The 25,265-nt window shown below is 38.5% G+C and overlaps 1 protein-coding gene across 8 annotated transcripts in view; it reads left to right on the forward strand.

Moving 5' to 3' along the window:
• LOC124168454 (fibronectin type-III domain-containing protein 3A) overlaps nucleotides 1–25,265 on the forward strand; it is a 435,474-nt gene that overhangs the window by 380,405 nt on the left and 29,804 nt on the right. For 5 of the 8 annotated variants that reach the window (XM_046546704.1, XM_046546703.1, XM_046546706.1 and 2 more), the window contains 2 exons: nucleotides 12,498–12,667; nucleotides 23,584–23,731. In XM_046546704.1, coding sequence (XP_046402660.1) covers nucleotides 12,498–12,667; nucleotides 23,584–23,731 — 318 coding nt within the window. Of the gene's footprint in view, nucleotides 1–12,497; nucleotides 12,668–21,794; nucleotides 21,989–22,171; nucleotides 22,666–23,583; nucleotides 23,732–25,265 lie in introns of those variants that run through there. The other 3 variants (XM_046546708.1, XM_046546710.1, XM_046546709.1) reach the window with 3 other exon arrangements.

The following is a 25,265-nucleotide window of genomic DNA, read 5'->3' on the forward strand; positions in this document are numbered from 1 at the left end:
TTTTAGATATTTATGTATTCTAAATTTAAATTGACTCTCATAATGAGCGTGTCTGTTAACCTAACTCACGAATGTTAGTGATACCGATTTCTTTAAACATCAAATTGTGTTCACATTTAACTATATCTCAGGTCCTTCAATTAAGGTATGATGATTTAAAATTGATCGATTATCGCGTTGGAATCCATTTCGAGTTCATTCAAACTGTGATTCGTCGAATAAAATTCCTTGAAAAAAATGTATCGCTCAAATTTGAAACGTATCTAATGAGCAACATACATTTATCTGATTTACAATGTTCTATTCGTTAAACTTTGTCATGGCGATGAAGTTATCATGAAATAAAAATATAACCCCATAGCAGATATTATTATTTGTTTCAGTATTCGTGCTCGCTACACCATTTTTACGACACTCATCGGGTCATATTTGAGGTAAAAAAGTAATGATCTTTGGTAAAGTAATGGTAAACTTTTATTGAATTATAAAATGCGTCGATAACCCAGTATTGAGTCTTCTACGCAAGTTGTAAACATGTCGTAAAAATGCGCTGCTTTCCTTTTGAAGGCTGCCGCGATGAGTAGCAGTTGCCTTCGTGGGTTTCCAGGTGTTCACCGTGTTGTTTCACGTCTGATGACGAAAGTTCGCCGAATATCTTGCTAGCATCTTGATGTCAGAAGTTACAATTCTGACGAGAAAATGTTGCCGGGATTGTCGACGAAGCTGTCGTCATGATACGTGAAACAACGCGGTGGAAACCCGAAAGCCGTGAGAGCAAATGCACCACTTTATATCATCCGTTCCTGGGGTTCGGGTCTGTGTGGTGGCTAGTGTCGGCTTCCCACCCCGTGGACTGGTTCAAATCCCGACGGTACCAGAGAATTTTCAGAGACTGCCCTATCCCTGCTTGAATATTGTGTGGAGGACATTTCAAGCTCAACACTCCGTCCGTCGGATGGGACGTTAAGCCGTGGTCCCCATGGTGCCTTTCGTTAGGAGCAGGCTAATGCCTACACCGGGTTTCTCTCCACTTTTCCTTAGCTACTCTTTCCTCATGGCGCAAATGACCTCAGCTGTCGATTGCTTCCTCGAAATACCAAATCATTATCATCGGTTTCTCTCTATGAGCCGGATGTATAATGTCTATTTTGCCCTAACCGTAAGATATACCTTTAGTAGGCTGGAAGTTCTGGTTAGCTTCAATTCTGATCTTATACAGAAGTTAAGCAGAACTTTTAACCACCTCTAGGTAGATTTAAAGGCTGTATCATCCTAAGGTTAGCATTAAGCAAACATTATAAAATAGTCCCTTAGTGTTTCAAATAGCCTCTACATGGATATCCGTTAGGAGTAATGTGCGCTTCATAACGGTTAATTTTGAAACTTGGCGTCCGAAGTTGTGCCCCTTTAAACCTCACGTGTCGACCGCGGAGAAAAAATCGAGATCCTCCGGTCGGTCGGTCGAGATTCAATTTTTTAAACTCTTTTTCTTAACTTGCTTCGTCTGTTAGTTTTTTTCATCGATGGAATCTTTTAATTGATGTAACCCACTTCTTATTGTCGGATCGGCATGAAATTATCCATCCTTGCTCACTTTTGATGGCATTACAATATTCAATAATCGTCGCACATTTGAAATTTTGTTCCATTGTGCTTTAATTAATTATCTAAATATCTTTATGGAAAATAGTTTCAAATTTTCTCAATAGATGGCAAAAGTTAAAAAAAATGGCAGAAATTTCTTTTACAGTTCTTAATATGCAGTTAATTTAATAATTAATCTATTAGCTTTTTTAGACGAGTTCGTTAAATGAGCTTCGTTGAGCGAGAATCAACAATACGATTGCGCAACCACGCCCATTTTGAGATTAATATATTCGGATAATTATAATCTTACATTTTCGTCAGACCTTAGTTATTTCATGTGCTTAAAAATCCAGAGTATTCTAATAAAATGTCGAAAAGCCTGGACACCTTAGAAAAACCGTTTTCATGGTAACTGCATATTGCATCCAAAAAAGTTTTTTGCGTTGCCATAGCTCAGTAACGAAGGAGTTGCGATCTCATGTTTATGGACTATAAAATGCTTACAATTGTCTCCCTTACCACCTTCTAAAGTATTGCAGATTCCTCCTGAAACATCCTGTATACGTGCTGATGGAGGAACCTAGTAGAGACAGAAAGAAAAGGAAACGTTGAATTTTCAACCCCTTCTAAGTATCGTTGAGGTCGTATTCGCGGTGAATGTCGGGACCAGTTTCTTCCTTGATGCATTTCACCGAGATTCTATCTCCTGTAAGATAAGACCTCGTGTTTTTAATGGCTCTCATGTCTGGGGCTGCAGTCGTGTTTTATTTAGCTCGCGCCATTCGCGCTAAGCCGGGAAAAACCCAGCCGAACCATGGAGAGAACTTTCCTGGTCAGGGTGGTTGGCCTGCAAGGTATCCTTGAAAACCTGGTCCACTCCCTGGAATGCCTGTTCCTCTGAACGTGCTAGAACTCTCTTCCGTTTTGAAGTCTTAAAGAGCGTCTATCTCGTTCCGAATGGCACTGTAGTTACCAGTTTTATGAGAAATTACTTGCTTTCGCTCGGCCTGAGGCCTTTTCTGATTGCTCAGCAAGTTCTAACAATTGCTTTTACCTCTATGATGTAACACCGTATCTCCCTCCGTTTTTGAGATAGTAATTCACGAAATGGTGGAATGTAACGATTTGGTCAAAATTAAAAGTGCTCTGATCGGCCTGAAAATTGTTATTTTTTCGGCGTAACACGTGGTCTATATTCGAAAAATTACATTTTTGACTAATTGATTTTTTTGCCCCCAGAAACCACCAAAAGGTTTAGGCTTAGGGGCTGTTGGAAACAATGTAACAGACAGAAAATATAATTTTTAGTGTTTCTACAGTTTTGTAGGGTATCAGATGATTTTAGAGGGGGTCGATTCAATGAGTTTTTGTCATATCTCGTCTCGTTCACCTCAACAATTTATATGAGTGAGTCAGTGAGCGGTCGGAAGTGGTTTTATAGTATAAAGATAGATTAGAATTAGGACGTTATCGATTTTTTATCGATAGGTTTAAATTTTTGCGGCCATTACGAATCATTCTCTTATCCCCGTTGGCATATAGGCACTAGTCCGCCTTCGCTCGTGCTCATTGTAAGATCTCTAAGTTCTAGAGGGCTGAATCTCATCATCGGCCTCGCTCGTAATTAATCCACGGGCTGGGAATCCCTGTGGCCTGGAATGAAGACGTCGCTAGTGTCCTCTAGAGATCTTTCTGGTGGTCAAATGGAGCCCATGATGAACCGACCCTCTACTTCCATTGCATTCTTCAGAGAGAGGTCCACTCCCATTCGAACGGTCTGAATTCTTGACGTATTCTCAGCGGGTTTATTATGTATTTCTTTAGAAATATAGAATATACCAATGGTGGATACAGATGGGGGCCACAGGGGGCGCCCCCCCCTCCTTGCGGGCCCGCTCGTATTGCCAAACATTGCAGAATCACAATTATAGCTATTTTATATCATAAGATAGCATTGCCTTGTATAGGAGTGTTATAAATTTCATTAAAAATTTGATTATTTTTAATTAGGATTTAAATCAAACTTATTTATTTTTTATTAGGATAAAAGTAAAGGTAACTCAAGATATCTTTTGCGCCCCCCCCCCCCCCCCTTCGAGTTTTTTCTGTATCCGCTACTGGAATATACCCAAAATCTAAATTGTTTTATTTCAGTGGGGTGCAGTCTACAGCGGTAAATTTCATGAGAAGTGCTCGTCCAGCTCACGGACACTTCGTTAGACTGTAGAGGTAGATGTGGAGCACTTAAAAATTAATGGAGTCTTCATTTTTCAATCCTTAAGGGAGATGACGGACTATCCGATTGACATGTAGTGTTTCAAAATGGGTGACATTGCGCAATTTGATTCTTGATACTCGCCCAAAGCTCTCGTTTAATTAAGCTCAAAGATTAACTGTTTCAGACAATTGTAATCACACATTTTCGTTCAACTATAATTATTTAATATCCTCAAAAATCCAGGGTATTAAATAAAATGTCGAAAAGGCATGATATCCAAGTAAAATCGTTTTCATTGTAACTGCAAAGTGAATCCAAAACAAGTTTGCGTTGCCATAGCACAGTGACAAAGGAGTTACAACCTTATGTTTATGTACAAAAATATTCTTAAAATTATCTGCCCTACCACCCCCTAAAGTATTTCAGATTCCTCCTGAAGCACCTCGTAAAAGGAGTTGTTTCAGTCTTAATCAGGTTGAATTATAAATGTTAAATTAACATTGAATTAAAATTTACTGCCAGTTTTTCCTTAAATCCTTTAATTTTCCTTCGCCACCGGTTTCAATACATTTTGTATCATCTTCTTGAAGATAATGAAATAGGTTTTGAAATCGGTCGCGAAGTAAACTTTTAGTATTTGAGGAAAATTTCCGGCAACTTTTATGTACTGAAAACTTAAATCAGTAAATTTACTTATAGATGGCTTATATCTTTAAGCTGTTAATTTGTTTGGTAACTCTTCCAACTTATAATTACTATTGAAAAAAACGAAGTCGATTAAAATCGAAAATCGAGCCTCAGATGGAGGAGGTCTAGGCTTGATCTTCGATTTTCGATTAAAGCTCGATTTTCGACTTCGATATTGACCATTTCCCTGGATCTCAGCAGCGTCACTCTCGGCCAAAGGTAACGCAATCCGTCTCTCAGTGAAATTCTTATATCGATGGGCGGGAAAAAAATGGGAAAGCACGCCCTCTATCATCAAGAAACCATCGCTATCTGTTGGTATTTCTAAAATATTTATTGCACCCGAATCGTTTCAAGCGGCGATTTCAAAACTTTAATGGTCGTTTATTTGTTAATTATTACTACTAATAATTCACGCATGTATTCAAAGCAGTTTTTTTGGTATTTTCACTACATCTCAAATGTGTATTTTGAGTGTTTTTTTGAATTTATAATTAATATATTTTTGTATAAACTGAAATTAAAAAAACAACCGTCGATTTTTTCGATAGTTTGATCTTTCGGTTCGAATTTCGATTTTTGTTGTAAACTCGAGCTTTTTATTTCGATTAAAAATCATGTCTACAAAAATCGATTTTGACTTACGTTTGTCCATCACTGCTTACGATGCACTTCGATGGGATTCGCCCACAAGTGGAGATCACGTATTGGGCTAGCCAGCCGTTCGCGTCCTCAGCTTTGACTTGGCAACAAGACGGAGAGGAAATCCCCCGATCAGCCCGGTGATTCCCCCATCCTTGCCCCCAAGTCGTATATCTCTCGGTGGTCCGTGGACGGCTTCCCCCGCTGCCTCCCGTCCTCAAGGCAGCGCGGGACTGCGTACTTTACATACGTGCGATACACTGAGGACATGCCTCGCTTAAGCCTGAATAAAGCGATCAGATTTCCACCCTTATTAGCAAAAGAAATATCCGCAAGGATCTTAACCCTTTCTAACCCAGAGCTGTTTCTGGGAGAAATCAAATTTCAAGATTTTTCATTTTGAAAACTTGGAAATTTACACTCAATGATAATTATCCTGGCAGCTAAATATTTCGTCATTAAAATTTACACTACAAAATAATATTTAGTGTAGATATCTCCCTACTAGAGCTGAAAGTTTAAATATTTTTGATGTTGCTTAGAAGCAACATTGGGTTATAAAGGGTTAAAATCACTCCTCTGCTTCACAGCTTGAAAATTTCTCTTCATATTTTTGCCAAATTACTGCCTCTAACCAGTGGCGTAACTAGGAATATGCTATTACGTTTGAAATTAAAAATAATTCAAAGACTTAGTAGACAGCTGAAAGCTGGGGACTACTGTAATAATGGAAGTGAAATACGTTGCGTCCGTGCGTTTTTTCATCCCTTTCGAAGGACAGGTACAGCGATCACTCCGATGATGGCAAAAAAAAGACCGTTTTACGTGATCATTTTGCGCGATGGCTCAAGGGATGGGATTTCCATCAAGGAGCAACCTCCCCAGGCAGGACTCGAACCCACAATCTCTTGTTTGGCAGGCAAGGACTTTACCGTGCCGCCATCGAGTACCCCGCCACCGTTTGCGTAATAATAAGAGTGAAATTCGTCGTTGATTATTAGAAGACATTAGGAAAAGTAGCTATATCGAAAAATGGAGTGTCATAAGCGAGGTTTGACCCTGGGAGAGTGTTCCCCTCAACAGATGCATGTATAATATCAGATAAAACAGATTTATAGGGTTGAAATAAATGATCGTGTGATTCGATTTTATCATTCGGTCCGCAGAAAACTCGGGCGGAGATTTTCCATGCCCCCAAAAGTAGTTGGAAATCGCAACAACCCCTTCACCTCGCAATCTTTCCCGCTTAGCGACCAACGCCTCTGGAGGGGGCTGCTCGTGGCCTTGTGCATAATACGACGCCTTCTCCACGTTTCGGGGGTGGGATTGTAACGATGGAGCATCTCATCAGTTCCCGCTGAAGAGGACGGATCACTCCTTCGCTATTGGTCGCGTTCAGGCGCGTAACCCGGTGGTAACTTTGGGTGGGAAGGGGGTCTGAAGTCCCTCTCCACCCCAAATTTTTTCCTTCGTGGCGACTACTTGCGATTCATCTGATTCATTCGCTCTCGGGGTCGAAACTGTATGAATTCATGTTGCAAAACTAGGGAAAACGTCATCATTAAGATTTCTTTGATGAATAACTATTACTTAATACTTTTTTGTGGAAGAAGTTGTTTAACATTATACAAAGTTATGCATAGTATAAAGAAATTATAATATAAATACGTAGTTAAACATGAGTAAGTGAATTTTGTCAGTATTTAGTTTTTTCATTAGTTTAAACACTAAAATGAACCATGCATTGTGATGACTTCACAAATCCATCCTTAATTTAAGAAATAAACCGAAATGGTGTTCCATGGCCAAGGTTAGAAGCGAAATGGGAAATGGTTACAAGATGTTGTGCATAGACGCCAGCTTCCTTCGGTAAACCCTCTGTCTCTCTGTTGTTGAAATGAATACTTGCAATTTTCCACGATGATAAAATTTATTACGACTTACGTTTAAATGTTACTCCGTCATCTTCAAGGAGATGATAAAGTCACATTGAAGTTACTTCATCTTGAAGATGATGTAGTGGCATTGGAACATACGTCTTAATCAATCTTATAATCGTGAAATTTTTATTATTACGATTGTAAAATTAATTTCGACCTAAGTCTCATTGTTACTAAATCATCTTCAATGAGATGATGTCACATTAAAATCACTTCACCTTGAAGATGATGTAGTTACATTGAAACATACGTCGTAATAAATTTTATAGTCATGATAGTTTTATTATTACGTTTGTAAAATTAATTACGACCTAAGTCTCATTGTTACTAAATCATCTTCAAGGAGATGATGAAGTCACATTGAAATCGCTTCACCTTGAAGATGATGTAGTTACATTGAAACATAGGTCGTAATAAATTTTATAACAGTGGAAAATTGCAAGCATTTGTTTCAGTATGGAGAAATACCACTCCATCACGCTTGACTCATCGGATTTTATCCGCCTTTCTCTCCATGCTCAATCATGCATTTATTATTCGCGTAAAGTATTTTATTGCGTATCACTTTATATTCCTTTTCCTCATAACTCCCTGCTCGCTTACGTGTGTTCTATTTCAGTCCCCGCCAGCCTCTTGAACGAGTTCAGACGAGGTTAAACAAAATAATTTCTTTTTATGTTTCTCGCTCAATTGGACCGCTTGTCTTCCCCGGCGCGCTGCAACTGTTTTCCAAGGTCGCGGAGATCTCTTTCGTTTTTCGTTTTTCTTTTTTTTCTTTAGCAAATTCCTTCCTCCTATTTTTCCTTCCACCCTCCCCTCTCTTGCCATCGGTTCCCTCTCCACCGTACCCCTCATACCACCCCTCCAATACCTCCCCTCTCAATTCCCATGCTTCGCCTCCATCATCTATTTTGATTCCGCCATACTTGTCTAAGAGGAATCGGAGAGTTTTCTAATGGAGAGGTTACGCTTCAATCTTATTGAGGGAGAATAGAATTCTTAAACTAAGCCTGTACATATCTTTGAGAAAGGACTGAATGATATGTTAATGATAAAACATAAACAACAAATGGATATAAAATCCCACCTCATCGGATTCCCTTGAGAAAGCGACCAGCATCGGTCGGGAAACGTTGGGGCCACCCATAAATTGACGCGGCGAAGTAGCCCAAAAGTTTTTATTTAACATGATGAGTACCCGCGAAAGTTTTAACATTTTTTTCGCTAGGTCTTTAATATTTCAGAGTTTCACTCTTAGAAGTCTTAAGTGAGACTTTGATCCCGCTAGTGTACCATAACTGCGACTTTAACTCATAATTGAATAACAACCTAGGTTGCTGGTTATAAATGGGAACTCAGTGCTTGTGAAAAATATGTTTTTTATGAGAAACCAACTGTTGATCTCAATTATAAACCTCCTTATCTAATACGACAGCGCAATTCATCCCCGTGGCTGGCCGGGTTCTGTACTCACAATCAGATGGAACCATTCAGTCTGTCTCTCTTCTGTACCAAGGCACATCGATCCGTAATGTCCCAGTACGTCGGGGCCCCAGACATAATTTTTTCTTTTCGCTTCCGCGCGCAAATTTATTCCGGCTTTTATTCTCGTCCTCTTTCAAGTATCGTCTTGGCTAGACTAAATCAAGCGGCTTGTGTGCGGCAGATGTTTTTTCTGTCATCCCCCAACATTTTTTCTCCTCTCTTCAGGGAGTGGCGCAGATCTGGTGCGCACGCTAGATTTTGTTTTGTTTTTGCCCCTTGCGCGCCGTGTGAAACAGTTCGATACCCTTCCATGTTTGTTTGTTTTAAGTCGTCTTCCGTCTTGACGTACGCTTTCATTGGCTCCCCGAATGGAAGCAAGAGGAGAAAAAAAGACGGACGTGATGAAGGGTTATTTTCGTTTTGTTCATGTGCTGCCGTAGATTTCAAGAGCCTGGGACAGAGTAGATCAGAGTCCCCTGTGGATGGCCGTCTTTCATCCACAACCGCACTCTCTCGGAGGATAGTGATGTGAAGCCATGCAGAGAGCTTTGAAGCCGATAGAGCATGAATTACTCGAGCATTTTTTCCGTCCCTCAGAATGATAGCTCCAGCGATAAGTTTTCAGGGACTAAAAGAGGGATCGCACTGTCCTTATTTTTCTCAGGACCATAATTTTCTAAATCGCACGGTCATTTATACCGCCCCTTTTTCTATCGCTTTTTCCGTCGCGTAATTCAATTTTTATATCCGAGAATGGAACTCACATAAAATTTTCAAATTTTACACATCAGATTTTGCCGGCCTCGGTGGCGGCGAGGTAAAGTCCTCGCCTGCCAAACAGGAGGTCGCGGGTTCGGGGCCCGCCTGGGTAAGGTACCCCTACCAAGGGCATGGTTGTTTGCGTACGTAAAATTGTTAACATGTTAATAGCCCCGATGTAAAAGGCCGTGTAGAACTGTTTTCGGTGGTTTGGAAATAAATAAATACCAGCAAAGAAATATATATCTCATTTGTAGTTTAATGTATTATCATTAACATAAGTCAACAACCTTAAGATAAGTTTGACGTAGCTCTGCATTCCTCTCTCCAATCCGCTAGCCTTTTCATAGCGACGCATTTCTTTTCTGTTATATCCTCAATGACCTGACCTATGTAACTCGTTTTGGGCCGTCCCTTACCCTTTTTCCCTTCCACCTGTCCTTCTACGATTGTTTTCAACAGGCCACCATACCTTATGATGTGGCCAACTAAGTTGACCCACCTTCTTCGGTTTTCAGAGGACCTCTTTTTTCCCCACTCTTCGGAATACTTCCTCGGTTAAATGAAAGCACTTACGTTATCATTTTGTATTTATCATTCAGGATATACTAAACCCTTGTGAACACTAGCTGTATATACATTTTAAAAAAAATTCCTCTTTGCTAATACTGAGGTAAACTTTTCAAATTTGAGAAACTAATGTTGAAAAGGGTATACCCAATGTTCTCTGTAAGTTTCAAGAGGGTATTTTAAGTGTAGTATTTCGAAGCCTGCCGCGTGAACGGCGGTGAAATATACATGAAATACAATGAGAAAAAATACCCCAGGTCCGGGCATCGAACCACGGTTTAGGTTTCTTAATTTCTAATGGCTTAGAGTTGCGTTGAGTTGGTTCCGTGGTTACGGAAAGCAAAAGGTCCGTGGTTCATTTCCATTCCAGGGTAATTTTTTCTCATGGCAATTCATTTATGGGGTAGTTAAAGTTATATACGAGTATTTCGTCGGAAAGAATGCCAATCGATGTTGAACAGTGACGTAACTATGGGGGAAGGGGGGATAGATCCCCTCCCCCCAAAGCATCAGAGAGATAAAAAAAGTTATTTAAAAAAATGCCTATTTTTGAAATGTAAGAACTGCATCTGCTTAAATTAAATTTTTTAGTATAGAATAAAATGAAATAACTGTTTTATTCCACACTTTATTTTAAATAGCACGACCCGGGTTTCAGCATCTAATGCTATCATCAGGATCTAATGCTATCTATTTAAAATAAAGTTGGAATAAAACAAAGTTATTTTATTTTATTCTATAATGAAGCAATTCCACAAAGTAACGCCTGAGACCGTGTCTTATATTAAAATTTTTATTGCCAAAATTATGTAAAATGTAAATTCAGGCATGTCATTATTAAAACATCTTCTCGCCCCAGGCCATCTCATTTCTCCCCGCCAGACCAACTCATCCCTCCCCCCAAAGCATATTCCTAGTTACGCCGCTGATGGGGAATGATGCCTTATCTTAACCGTTAGGACCCTAGGGCTCTGCAATCATCCTGGCGAAACTTAAGGTTAATTAATCGTTCCATATCGGCCTCTTTCGTGTATACGATGCGAAATGCGAGTGTTATAAGATGGAGACCACCCGGATCTTTCAATTTCTTCTTCCCCTCCTACTGCTCCAAGTTGGCGAAAAAAAATATCATCGAAAACTTCCGAAGGTCGCCTTTGATGCGCTCAGCGAGGCATGGCTGTTTTCATCCTGGAGGCCGTTTCCAGTGAACGGAATGCTGGTATGCCTAATTGCTGGAGAGATTCGCTCCGGGAAGGCGTCCGGCCTTGGGAACGCGAAGGGATTGTTCGCACCTGCTGCTTACAAAGATTCGGCGAACGGCGAAGGGAAAAAAAGTGGAATTCCGTTTTGGGTTGCGCTCAAAGATTCGCAATTGTTAGAGAGGTTCCGCCATCATCTCCGCCTCGTAATGGCATGGCATTTTCTTTTATATTGCCTCTCGCGAAACCGTCAATCCGTCCGCTATACCGTTATTTCTCCCCACCGGCGTTGTTTTCAAACCATCGTAAAAAAATGATCTGTTGCGCATCGCCCGTGGAATTGCGAATTATCTTTTTTTGTTTGAAATTCTTGCGAAGGATTCCCACCTCTTTGAGGGGTAGGTTCGCGACTCCGCGATTCAAAACACATTCTTTTCGTACTTTGTAAAATGTTGTGCGACATCCATCGAAAACAAAAGGAAAGAAAGGATACTATGACTGTGGATACTTATAACAATCCTTATACATTTATTTAAGTTTACCGTTTTTCCACTTGTTTGAGCCGAACGTTACGTCAGTTGCTTGTAACAAACATGATTTTACTTATTGTAATCATAAGTTAAAAACTTGTAATTCCACAACAGTTAATTAATGTACGACCTAGGATTCGACGTGGCACGTTATTTAGGTCGTATATTTATTAATTTATGTGGAATTACAAAGTTTATTTTACTTTTCATCATGTCTAGTCATATCTATGAAATCACGCCCGAGACAGCGGATGATTATACTTCTTAGATAAAGGATTTTCTTTCTGGAATAGAGGAGATAATTCTCAAACGATGTTTCAAAGTATTCTGGGAAACGATGTGGGGACTTCTCGCTCTGAAATTGGTATAGGTAGTCGTAGCTGAAAAGTGGTGGAATTTAAATGGCCTATCAGGGAAATACGTTCAGTTCCAGGGTCACTAGAGGCCACTGAATTCAGGTTTCACTGAGTTTTTTATTTTTTTTCTTGACCTCAATTTTTTACGTTGATTAATGCCTTAGAGTGTAGATCTTTAAGAATTTAATGCATTTTTTTGCCAACGTTTCGGTATATTTTTATACCTTCATGTGGGCTAAGAATGAATATAATTACATTAATTTGATACATAAAGGCATGAAAGGTTTTAAAAATGTTTTTACAATAATAAAAAAGAAAAAGAATTCAATTTTAAATTAATTTAATAGAAGAGACAAGAATTTTGACACCCTTTTTCTATGAATATTATTAATTTATTGATTTTAACCAAGCTAATACAGGTACTTATTACCTATTAATTGAGTAATTAAATAAGGTTTCATTGTAATTGCTTGTGCTGTTTTACTAAATCTTTGTCTTACTTGTCTTTTTTTTGTTTCTTGCAGGGCCGGTGACGGTTCCTATGGTGTCAACTAACACCACCCCACCAATGGCGATGCCGGTAAGGGTGCCCCCAGGTCACGTGGTGCAGCAGATAGTGGACGAGAGTGGCACCTTGCGCCACGTCATCCTGTCTCCGACCACGCATGCGCTCCTGACCCTAGCCACGCCCTACGTAAGTACCTGATCACCTTATTATTTATTATTTGATTATTATTATAATTATTTGATTATTTGAACATTGACAGCATTTTAGAAAGAGTTGGAGAGGAAAAAATACAATTGAGAATTAAATCAATCATTTTCACGTGATATAATGAAACGACGAGATATTCATGGTGAAGCAAAAACCCAGTACTGTTCCTCAAACTTTTATTTGCTGTTGACTAGTTTCGATGGCTATAGCGTCATTATCAAGACAAGACAGCTATTTGTCTTGATAATGACGCTAAAGCACTCGAACTAGTCGACAGCAAATAAAAGTTTGTGGAATAGTACTAGGTTTTTTGGTTCACCATGAATATTATTGAGAACTATGTTTAAGAGAAAAGAGAATTGGATGGGGCATATTTTAAAAGGGAAGGGGATTTTAAATAAGGCAGTCCAGGGCAGTGGCGCAGAGCTCAGAGAATTTTTTAAGTTTAATCCATTTTACTCAATGAATTAGTATTGCTTATATAATACTGTTAGGATAAATCAAATAGTCCTCAGAAATCCGTAAAACTCGCCATTTTGAACCATTAATCTTAAAAATTTTCTGGAAGAGGGCCCCTGCAACTCCCACTTACCCTTGTGGGTATGCAATACCCTCACACCTCAAAGTATTAGTTACGCCTAAAACCCTCCCTAGCCTTAATTCTTAGCTGCACCCCTGGTCCAGGGAACAGTGGTAGGAGGAGGCTGAAAATGACAGACGTACTGAGATTAAAAAGAAGGGATTAGGAAACGTAAGAGGAGGCCATGAACGGGAGGAGGTGGAGAAAACTTTGGCGTTTGGGATCTGCCAGTGGGCAGAAAACCATTTGATGGTGATGATTCAGTATTAATGCCAATTTACAGTAGGTAAAAACAGTGGCATGATAATAATGGCTATACCCGAAGTCAGAATTGTAACATACGAACAACAATGAAGCATAAGAGACATGACAACAAAATTTCAAATAATATACTCAACGAAAATGTGAAATGGGAAGCTTAATTTTTATTACAGAAGAATGGTACATAGCAAGGTTCATGAAAAAGTCAGATGAGAGCATGAAAATATCGATACTGATGTGTTCATACCTTATTCGAAGCGTAATTTTTTCCAATTTATTAATGTAATTATTGCGTTTTTGTATAATATTTCAACATTTTCGTAGGATGTAGGTAATATATCATGAGATTATTTGTCCTGTTCCGAATTATTATTTACTTTTGTGATTCTGTGGTTAACTGAAGGCTTCTATTTTAGCATAACGTCGGCTAGGAGTGGCGGTAGTACAGGCAACGTTTGATAAGAGAAAGTCTGGAGATAGGTTAGCGGAGAAAAGAATGGGCATGAGGAAAATAATAAGATCTTACATGTACGAAAACAGATCTCAGGTGCTGATTAAGGGTGTTGTTTTTGAAGGGGTGAGCAGCTCATTAGTTTCTGCGCTGCCTTGGTGTTATGCACTTGGCGATAAAGCGTTTAGTGGGATTATTCTGTATTTCTGAATAAAAACGACCACATTGGAGGAGCTGTTAGTTCTTCAAATGAATCGTTTAATGAGCCATTCACTGCTTGAGGAGACAACAATTGTGCGATAGAAATGAACCGTACCCGTGAAAGTGAGCCAATACTCGGGCACATTATGTAGTCTCTTATAGAATTTCCACACTATACCTGTAATTTGATAAGTCTGTGACGTGAAATAAAAAGTTTCATTGTAGAGCCACCTCAAAGAGCCATCTTTTCTGCTTCTTCAAAATTACGTGGGGACGGCCACCCCGTTTTCCTCAATCCGACATGAGAAATTGAGATAACGGCACAGAGGACGCTTCGGACACAAGCAGAAGTAACACTACCGACTTTGGGAGCATGAGATGCACCTACGTATTAACTTTGATTGCAATCCGTGCAGCCGTATGGAAATGCATTGCGGACAGACAAACAGACATATTCTTTTATACATATAACTAGCAGGCCACTCCGGCGTTGCTCGGAAGGATAAAACCTAGAGGAGTGGGAAACTTGAAACTGGGATTTCATGATCATATATGATTTTAATGTTTCCTCTTTGACCGCATCAAGAGGTAAGCCTACCCAGCAGGATATCCATCCACAGAAGTTGTATGACTTAGCGTAACGAACGGTAGTGAGAAAACGACGCAAAGGACGCGTTGGATGCAACCGAAAGTAGCACTACGGGGTTTGGGAGCATAAAATACACCTATGTAGTAAGTATGGTCACAATCCATGCAGCCGTACGGAAATGTATAGCGGACAGACAAACAGACATTCTCTTTTATGTATATATGTTGATAAAGATAAAAAACTGGGGTATTTATGATCGAACGACATACCTAATATGACTGTCCTTTATGAGCCGAGTTATGAGCGGTAGATGTTCGTGCTTCTCACTCTCTTTTCTCAAGTTTTAGTTTGACCTTATTTATATTCTGCATCGGACCTCGGATGAGTGTAAGTGGCGGGGATAGCGAACGGATCCAAGACCCGTGCCTTGGGGTACATCCTTTTGTCGTGTCAACTCCTGAAAACAGGAACAAACTTCGCCGGTCCATCATGCGCGAGGGTCACCACGCCATTTTGCGTGTTGGAAAACTTAAGTTCTGCTGCTGCTGAGTTTGCCCCGATAGCCATGAAACCCAAGTGGATTACTATTCCATGCCCTTTTGCCCTTCTCTCTGAGCTGTTGTTGACTCATCTCTCTCGTCTCTCTGCAACTGGCTGGTTCTCGAGGACAACTTTACTGAGGAGTTTTAGAGGGAGGCTTAATTGTCACTATTGAAAACAACTATAACTCATATTAGTAAAATTAGACATGGCAATATTTCCACCGAGTTTTATTATGATACACTTGATAATGTTGTTTTTAACGACGAAACGCGTAGTGTCATAATAAAACTCTGTGGAAATATTTCAATGTCTAATTTTACTAATATTAAGAACTTCCACCATATTGTGCCCAACATCATACAAGATATCTCACCTTTTTATCAGTCAGTCTTAGCAAACAGTAAATGGGATACTGGAATTTCGTTATTTCTTTCATATCTATGAACTCATAATAAGACTGATGTGTTTATTCCTTATCAAAAGGGTTATTTTTTTCAATCTTAGCAACGTACTTATTGCGTTTTCTTATATTATTTCAATATTTTGAAATATTTCGACTCGTTGGATGGCGGTAATATATCGTGAGATTATTTATCCTATTTCGAATTATTATTTACTTTTGTAATTCTGTGGCTAACTTAAGGCTTATATTTTAGCATAACGTCGGCGAGGAGTGGCGTTAGTACAGGCAACGTTTGATAAGAGAAATTCTGGAGATAGGCTAGCGGAGAAAACAATGGGAATGGGGAAAATAATTAGATCTTACATGTACGAAAACAGATCTCAGGAGCTGATTAAGGTTGTTATTTTTGAAGGGGTGAGCACTGAGCAGCTCATCAGTTTCTGCGCTGCCTTGGTATTATGCAACACATTTCACTTGGCGATAAAGCGTTTAAAGCGTAGGATGGCGGTATTATATCTTGAGATAATTTTTCCTATTCCAAATTATTAATTAATTTTGTAATTCTGTGGTTAACTGAAGCCTTCTATTTTACCATAATGTCGGCTAATTTGAGTACGCCTTTATTTTTTTCTGTATCTAAATTTACGTCTACGTAAATGTATGTGAGTCAATCACCCTCTTTGGGATTTATTTTAAGATTGTACTCTAGTATCTTGGAAAATGATCCTAAACGTCCCAGTTTTTTATACCCACTAATCCTAAGTACCTCACCCAGCTCAGTTTTTATATCCATCTAAAACTGATGACTTTTGGCATTTGAAAACATGAGTACGAAATTTTAAACCACTAGGTAATTCTTTAGGAAAAACAGCAAAATGCGACCGAGCGAGTAGAAGTGATGCGTCCAGCTATGTTCTTCGATGTCTTTATGTTCTGGGAATATAATATAGACCTTGGTCAACTAATGAATCTATTTCAGATGTAAAAAAATCCATCTGCGAAGTTACCGTGGTGAAATTTTAACTCTAAGAATTTCAAGAGGATAGCGTAGGTTTTGAATAATACGTCAGAGATGCAGTTATGGAAAATTTCGGTCGAAATCGATTTTTCGAGCAATCGATTTTTAATCGAAATTCAAAGCTCAAATTTTCGGCAAAAATCGAAATTGGAACCGAAAGATCGATAAATCGAAAAAAATCGACGGTTATTTAAAAAAAATAGTTTGTACAAAAAATATTTATAATTACTTTGAAAAAGACTGAAAATACACGTTTGGGTGTGAAAAAATCTACTTAGAGGACATGCTGAATCATTAGTAGTGAAATTTTAAAAATGCACGCACATTGAAGTTTTGTGATCGCCGCTTTGAACCATTCCGCTTCACTAAAATCTTTGAGGAAGATCAGCTGATTGAGATGCTTTCTTGGTAATCGAGGGCGTGCCTTTCCAAGTCTACCGGCCTCACAGAGTAATCTTTCGCATGGAATGGATGACGTTATCATAGGCTGGTAGTGACGCTGATTAGGTAAAACTTTGATTTTAATGAAGATAAATTTCAAAATAAAAGATAAATTTAAATATAGAAGGTAAATTTTCGATTTTGGTCGATATTGATTTTTCCATCACTTGAGGGATATGTTCAATGCAGCAGTATTTTTAAACAGTGTAGTTCAATGGCGTTACTAGGAATATGCTTTGGGGGAATAGGATGGCCTGGGTTGGCGACGGGGAGGAGGGGTCAATGGCAAATTTTTGAAAAATGACTTGCTTGGAACTACATTTTACATCATTTTGGCACTAAAGATTTAATATTAATAATGAAATACACTTTGTTACTTCCACTAAATTCACAGAGCTTCTATTTATTACCGGTTTCGGCTATTACACCATTTTTAAATATTAGGCATTTGAAAATGGTGTAATAGCCGAAACCGGTAATAAATGGAAACTCTGTGAATTTTGTGGAAGTAACAAAGTGTATTTCATTATTAATATGGACCCCTTCCACCACGTAAAAGCTTCAAGTTTCGATTTAACTTTAAGCCGATGGAGTCGTTGCATGTCAAAACAAGACAATAGCTTTTTTTTTAGGCTTGGGTGGGCGGAATCTATCCCCTCATCCCTCCCATAGTCACGCCATTGGTGTAGTTCTCTTCGGTTCGCGAAGCGTAGCACAATGTATTTACTCAATATTCCTGAGTACGAAAATGTGCTTCAACTTAGCTTTTTTCAGGTGAGCATCCGCACAATGCGTCGCTTGTAGACCTATTGCCTCTTCCCTTTGTACTCCCTGTTGTCCTCCTTGTTCACTTTTGCATTATTTTCTATTTTTAAAACATGCTTCTATGTTTCTTTTGTACTAATTTGACTTCATTTAATATCAAGAGTAGCTTGAAAATGAATTCCTCTGCTAATATTCGCATATATGACGAGGAGTTTGATGGAAGATGGGACTTTCTAGTCCCAATCTCGCCCATTAATTACGTATTATTAATTTTTGGTGATGATGTGTTCCAGAGGGATAGGCCTTATTCGCGCCATGAAAGCGTCAAAGGGCGCCACCTACCGCCCCGCTGAAAATTCGCGCCAATAGCTCTTTTAATAGCATCCGGGAAGAATGTCGAAAATAATCTTCACCGTAGTCTGGCCCAATTCTCTCTCCTCCTTCCTCGCTGCTTTGCTTCCTTCCCATGGCCTATACGCCCCCCGCCAACAACAAAAACATCCCTCCTACCCCCTTCCGTCTGATGTTTGGCGGTCATCGCCCGCTTTCTTCCTGCCAGTTTTGGAGTGGTTTCGGTGGCATTGTCCGGGTACCTGAACAAACCGGAATCATCCCCTTATCGACGTGAACAGGTGTTGTTATATATATGAAGTAGGTAGATCCGCCACCCGCGCAATTTTTTTATTTTTTTAAATTTTTTATAGAGAAGTATCACCATATTTTGCCAAGGCGTCACTTCACAGTGGTGAAGTAACTGTTCGTACTGTAAATAATTGAGTTTATGCAGTTAACTTAAGTTTACTGTTAATAAAGTTAATAATTGAAATAGCAATTTAACAACAAATGTACATAATAATATTTGTGCGTATCAAATTTATCTGGCGAAGGTATTAACAAGTTAACTACCTTTTCTGAATTTATTATACGATTGTTATCTATCATATTGAAATTTTTAAAAACGCTTTTAATATTTAGTAAAAATAGAAAAAAGAAAAGAAGAGGAATACTAGTTAGTGTACAGTACAGAGGAATTGGGGAAGATAATAGAGCTTTTTGTAATTGAAAGTCTTTGAATAGGCATTTGGAATAAAGGATCAGAGCAGGTGGGGTGGGAAGGAACTTAGAAGTTCGAGAAGGAGAGCAATTGAGGGCAGTCGATGGTAGAGTTATAAATAAGTGTTATTAATAGTAAATATTGCCCTAAAAATTTTTTGCGTATGTTATTTTACAACGGGTATCTTGTCAACGGCATATCTTCTAAGAGAGTCTAAAAATCGAAATTAGGGAACGCAGTGTGTGGATAGATACCATTTTTAGTCGATGGTAAATGGACATTTATTTTTAAAAATACTTGCTAGCTTTTCACGCGGCTTTCTTCAGTATCTATAAATAATTATATTTAATTTATTTTCGAGGCTCATGAGAAATTAACTATACATTAATTTTTAGAATTCAGAATCGACCCATTCATAAAAATAAATGCAAAGAATACAATGTCAAAAATGTACCTGTGCGGGCCACCGAAACTATTGAGAAAATTCAGTACAAAAATGGTGTCAAATAAACATTAATATGTACAAAAAAGAAAGGTCACAGTGCAATGTAACTTAACCATTCCACATTATACATATTATAGAATATTAAGGTCATACACTCCGATTTAACAGAAACCTAAACTTAATTATCTATTAATTGATATGCATAGCAAGAGCAAAAAAATTTAGCTATAAACTATTACATACAAGAAGATATGATTCAACGCGCCATTATTGAGGCTTTTTCACAATCCCTCATAAGTTATGTTTAAGTAGCTTCACGTTTTTCGTGTATCTTAGTTGACCTTTTGTGAAAGGAATACCACCCAGGCGCTATATAAAGTAATGCACATTTCCCTTTCCCTTCCAAAAGAAAAGGACAACTTAATCTGTCCTTGTCGCACCCCTTCTTTAAATCGTTACGACGACAGTTCATTAAGGTAAAGTGTCATTTTCAATGCAAATCCACTGTTCCACTTTTGCCTCGCTGAGCGACCCTATGATTCCAATGGAGAACCTGGCTACTGCCAACAGGAAGTTCGTCTTCGAACCGAGTGCCTCAGCTAGAGTGGATGTTTTTGAGTCGCCTTACGGTGCTTCTGGAATGCTTGTGCGTGGCATACCCGCAAATTGTGACCTTTGTGAGCTTACCATTTGAAAACCGATAGTGCTTATTCCGATGTTCACTTTCTCTTGACGGAACGTCAGCGGACGTCGATATGACGTCATAATTTTCGACTGCGTTTGTCATTCATTCATTTATTGCACAAAATAAGTAAATGCATGAATCGTACAACAAACACCTGCAACTACTCATTAAATATTTTAAAAATATACATTTTGGTAACATCAAGTGACTCAAATTCTAATGAGAAACAATATTAAAATACAATAATTATACGTCGAGACAATTATGAACGAGGCAAAAATAAAATAATTAAAACAGAAGAAAACCATTTCAGTTCAAACAAAGGTAGTTCTTCATAAATTGTTTTAACTGCGAAGCCTTCATTGCAAAAAAATCAATTTGAGAAAGAATTCCATTACCTTCCCTCAGAATTCTGGCAATAGGACAATAGTACAAATAATTTTGTCTAGGAAATATTCTGTGGAATAAATACTTGCTTCTGGTGGCAGGTGATGGTGTTCGTAAGGAAACTAATTCCAAAAGTTCAATACCACGTACACTATCATTCATTAACTTGTGTAAGAACATCATATCTGCCATTATGCGATTTGTTTGTCATTATATCTTCGCTTCAGTTTTAGTTTATTTAATTTTTAACGGAGGTTATGGTAATTCTTTAACGGCTTTTTCTGAATTCAACCTGGATATCTAAAAATCTTTTACGTAAGTATAACATAAGCGTACAACAACCAAAGGTGCAGATGAGCGAAGTAAACTACGCACTTGACACATGATTATTTAATTGTACTACCAGTATGTGATTTTCATAAACTTGATTTTTTAGATTATTCCTTAAATTGGAGCTTGGATGGATACACATTGAAATATTAGTTTTAAAATCGTATATTTTTAAGTATTTCCAATATTAATTCTCTCGGGTTTAATACATGCCGACGATGTCAAGTCAACGTGCCAGCGTACATAAACTAGCTAAATAAACTACATAAACTAGCCCTGTGAATCAGAGGTAGTTCTCCGGTTATTGAATCGTTGAATTCCATCACAGTGCTTTCTCTGGATGCCTCCGTTACTACCGACTGAGGTCGAGGCATGGGAACACAGGGACTGGAGATTTACGAAGGATACGGAGGTTTTCCGTGCGGTGATTTGAACATGACCGCCAGCGCCGAATCCCAAGATCGCGGTATTTTACTGATTTCAGCATACTGTAAATGGACTGAAAATATTTTCGTACGCACATCTTCATGCATTTAGAAAGAAATAAAATAAATATTTACAGGCAATAATTAATTTAAGTAAGGCATTTTTCCAAAATTCGCCATCCTTATATTAGAAATTTCAGCAAAATTTAAATCTTATTGTTTTTTCAGACTGTCCAGATTTTACGGCTGCATTTATGTTGCAATTATTTCCCAGTCTATCTATTTAAATATATCTCAATTTGGACAGCATATGCAACTACACTGTATTATGTAACTATCATAACTGAAACGTGCCGAGAAACCGCTCCGAAAACCTCAACTCTGTGCCCAGCACTAACATAAACCACGCTGAGGTTGCTTTCAAATTTTCGCGGGTTCTCGTTTGACGCCGCAGCTTTCGAATTCTGTGTTTCACTTGTCTTGTGTTTATTTTCGTCAATTTCGTGTTGCTCCCATTGGTTCGTTTAAAGATCCCTTTAGTTTATTTTGCTTGGAGTTGCACTATTTGTGATGCAAGCGTGGATGCTAGTGGCGCGGTTTTCTCCTCTCATGAATTGTCGGGGATACATTTGCACAGTTGCGCTGCGGCAAGTTACTAGGATTTGTTTGCCACGGTTATCTATTGAGGAACGCCCACTGGCGTATTTACTATCTTCAGATCAGTGAGTACCTTTTGATGCAATTGTTGCGTGTATTTTTCTTTGTCAATAGATGTTTGTTACCTAATTTTTATCAGCATAACTATTGAGAAAATATAGATTTTACATGTTAGATGCTGTATCTAGGAGCCATGAAGAGGTCGAATATTTGAAATTTCCTTGGTAATGATATACCCCATGTTTGTTTTGAATTGCCATTCCAGATTAGAGATTCAGCGCAGTCGATTATATTGAGTGCTGTAGATAAGGACGGATCAATCGGTTCGCGAAATCCCTCACGCTGTGTCGTGCTGAGGCTTCTAAGAACGAACTTGAGTGAGGTTATCTCAAGCTGTTCAAGTGGTGACGATGTGCCACGTCGTGAAAAAACGTGTTATTGAGAATAGTCGTCCGCCACGTCTGTAATTTGCGTAGCGTGTGAAGGAATTCAAAGCTCTGTGAAGAACCCTACACCTAAAGAATGTGTGGCGTGACTCTCATTGTGCAGAAAACTCTCTTTTAGCTTACTTACACTATCCTCGTCCCATCGTCTTGTTATCCAAGTGAAATCCTTATCTCGGCCTGAACTCTTTCCCCCAATATTTAACCTTTGGCTTCTGGAGTGAACTTGGATTTGTCAACTGACATAGTCCAGCAATTGGAATACCTCCACGCGAGCTGTCCCTTCCAGTGTGCCGCAGGTGCGTTCTGTAGCTAGTGTGGGATTTGTATCCATAAAGCGTGTGCTATGGAAATCTGAGTGACGTGCCTTAATTGTGTACGCGCAACTAGCTACCTACGTTTTGACGTTGGTGAATAATTGTGTGACCTATTTGCAGTGTACATGTAGAGTATACCTTATTTCATGTGCTACTTGTGATATCATTTTTGGAATTATTCCTGGGTTTTGCGTTTTCAAAACATAGGAAGTAAATAGCTGTGTTTGAATTCTTGTACTGCTGTGTTTTGCATTAACTCTAAGATTTTTTCATATATTAAAAAGTAAAAAAAAAGTTCTGCAGATAACACATTGCCTTTACTCAATCTTCAGTCATACAGTTTCTTTTTAATTTTTTTTATTATTTTGAGGCATTAAAAAGGTATTGAATAGATCTCTATGTACTGAATAAGATCCTTATCAGATTTTAATGACGTGCATTATAATTTTTTTAAGTTCATATTGTAGATGAATACAATGGTTGAATTTTTCTTCATGTCTGATTGTATGATGTAATTATGCATGCAAGTTCACTTTCAAATTCATTTGTCATCGAAAAACCTGCATGGATCTTCAATAACTTGTATGAATTCTTCAATATGAGGGCATAGCACTGCCTTTTAGGGCAGTTCAGGGGCACGTACTTGGGCAATCTGGCATGTAAATGAATGTGCATCATGTTAAGTGGTGAATTGCAAGAACGCAAGCAAGAATGCATGGATGTAGGAGAAATAGCCTACGCTCTAATTTCTTTCAAAGCACTCATGCAATTCCATGCCCCAAGTAAAAGAGACTTTATGCTTTTCTTTGTGTGCTGATCTTGTTTACTTCAGGCATCATGTCGCTACCACTTTACACAATCATTATATTTTTTACATCCATTTTTTTAAATGCATTTCAGGGCCCTGGTGGTGGTTCAGGACAAGGCCCTCCCACGCAAACCTTTTACCAAGGCCTACCGCCTCCCCATGGTTATCCTCCACCCCACGCTCCCTTCCACGGCCTAGCAATGGCAGCTGGACCTCATACATCACCACCTGCGTCCTCAGGTATGCTATTAATCAGCCAGCTGAAATTAATTATTCATAGTACATATATATTAGCATAGAACTATGTACACAGTGACTGAACTCAGCAGTGGTATGTGTTGAACCTATTTGGTGAATGGCGGTGAAGTGACATTGGCATATTCTCACGAAGACACTATCCATTCATATTTTCTTTTTCACCCACTTAAAAGAGGCTACTGCAGCAAAGCCGCATTACCTAATGTCTAGAAGAGATGTAAGGTTAGATGTAAGCACATATATACTACTCTATCAATCCATGTTTTTTCCCCCTCTTAAAAGTGGCTCCAGCAAAGCCGCATTACCAATATGTGTGCAAGAGATGTGAGTTAATTGGCTGGAATGGGGAAAAGTGTGGTTCACAAAATTGATTGATATTCTGAGTTAAATTATGCCCCTTAAAATCAATGAGTACCAGTGCCTACACCCCAAATTTGTGATATACCCTAAGTTGTGCCAGAAATAAGGCATGACACAAGACAATACTGGCTAATATGTTTTTTTCATCTTTAGTAAGCCCCACCTCAATAGCAATATGTGATGGTGAATTCAAGTTCAAGTTTTGGGATAAAAACTTGGCAGATGAATTATCTGAAGCATTATCCAAGATGAAGTTACCAAACTTGGCTTGGTGCAGAAGAAATAATTCCCTTGCATTGCTCTTGACTGTTGTCTCATTGTAATCAAATCAAATTCACTTAGGGATGAATTCTCTGCTGGCTGTAAACAATGAGTAACACTGAAGTAAAATATTTTTTTAATGCTATCACGATTAAGATTTATGAGACCACCCATTAAAAATTTTAAGTTTACAATTTTAGCTAAAAAGTTGATGTTGCTGAAATTCAAAAAAAATAGTTTGGGGATGATTTTCCCGATTTATAAACTACTATATATTTTGGACTTTAAATAAAAGTTTTGGCTGCACTGCACTAGTGTCCATATTGCTGTTATTGAGGTATAAAACACTTAGGGTGTTGATTAACATGGTGAAGACATACTAAGAGGTATTTTTGGATTCATACTCTGTGGGATTTTATCCTATTCCTGGCTATGGTGAATATTTTAGTGTCATTCCAGTGTTTGCATGGTTGCCGTGGGGAGAGCACTTCAGATGCCCAATTCCATTTTCTAAGTTAGCGAATAAAAATGTATGAGTATGGGTCTGCTAGGTTCTCATTTAGCCACAAAGGTTAATAATAGAGGCCTGTTTATAAAAATTAGCTCTCAATTGTTCAGTGATTGAAGAAAAATTAGCTTCACAGCTTTGGGGTGTTAATGGAGGAAATTTACGTGTACTCCGATGCCATCTATCATTCTTCTAGAGAATTAACCTATTTCCACCCACAGTAGCCATATGCCTACATCCTTCCCTTCTGAACATATGAGGCTCATGAAAAAAAAACTTTTTCTGTCACAAATAATGCTGTTAAAGCTTGCAATAACAACATGCACTTATTAGCATGTTTTTGAAGCTGGTTTAAATGAACCTACCAACGGAAAGAGGCGGTTGTAA

This window comes from Ischnura elegans, chromosome 11 (assembly GCF_921293095.1).
Source record: "Ischnura elegans chromosome 11, ioIscEleg1.1, whole genome shotgun sequence".
NCBI lineage: Eukaryota > Metazoa > Arthropoda > Insecta > Odonata > Coenagrionidae > Ischnura > Ischnura elegans.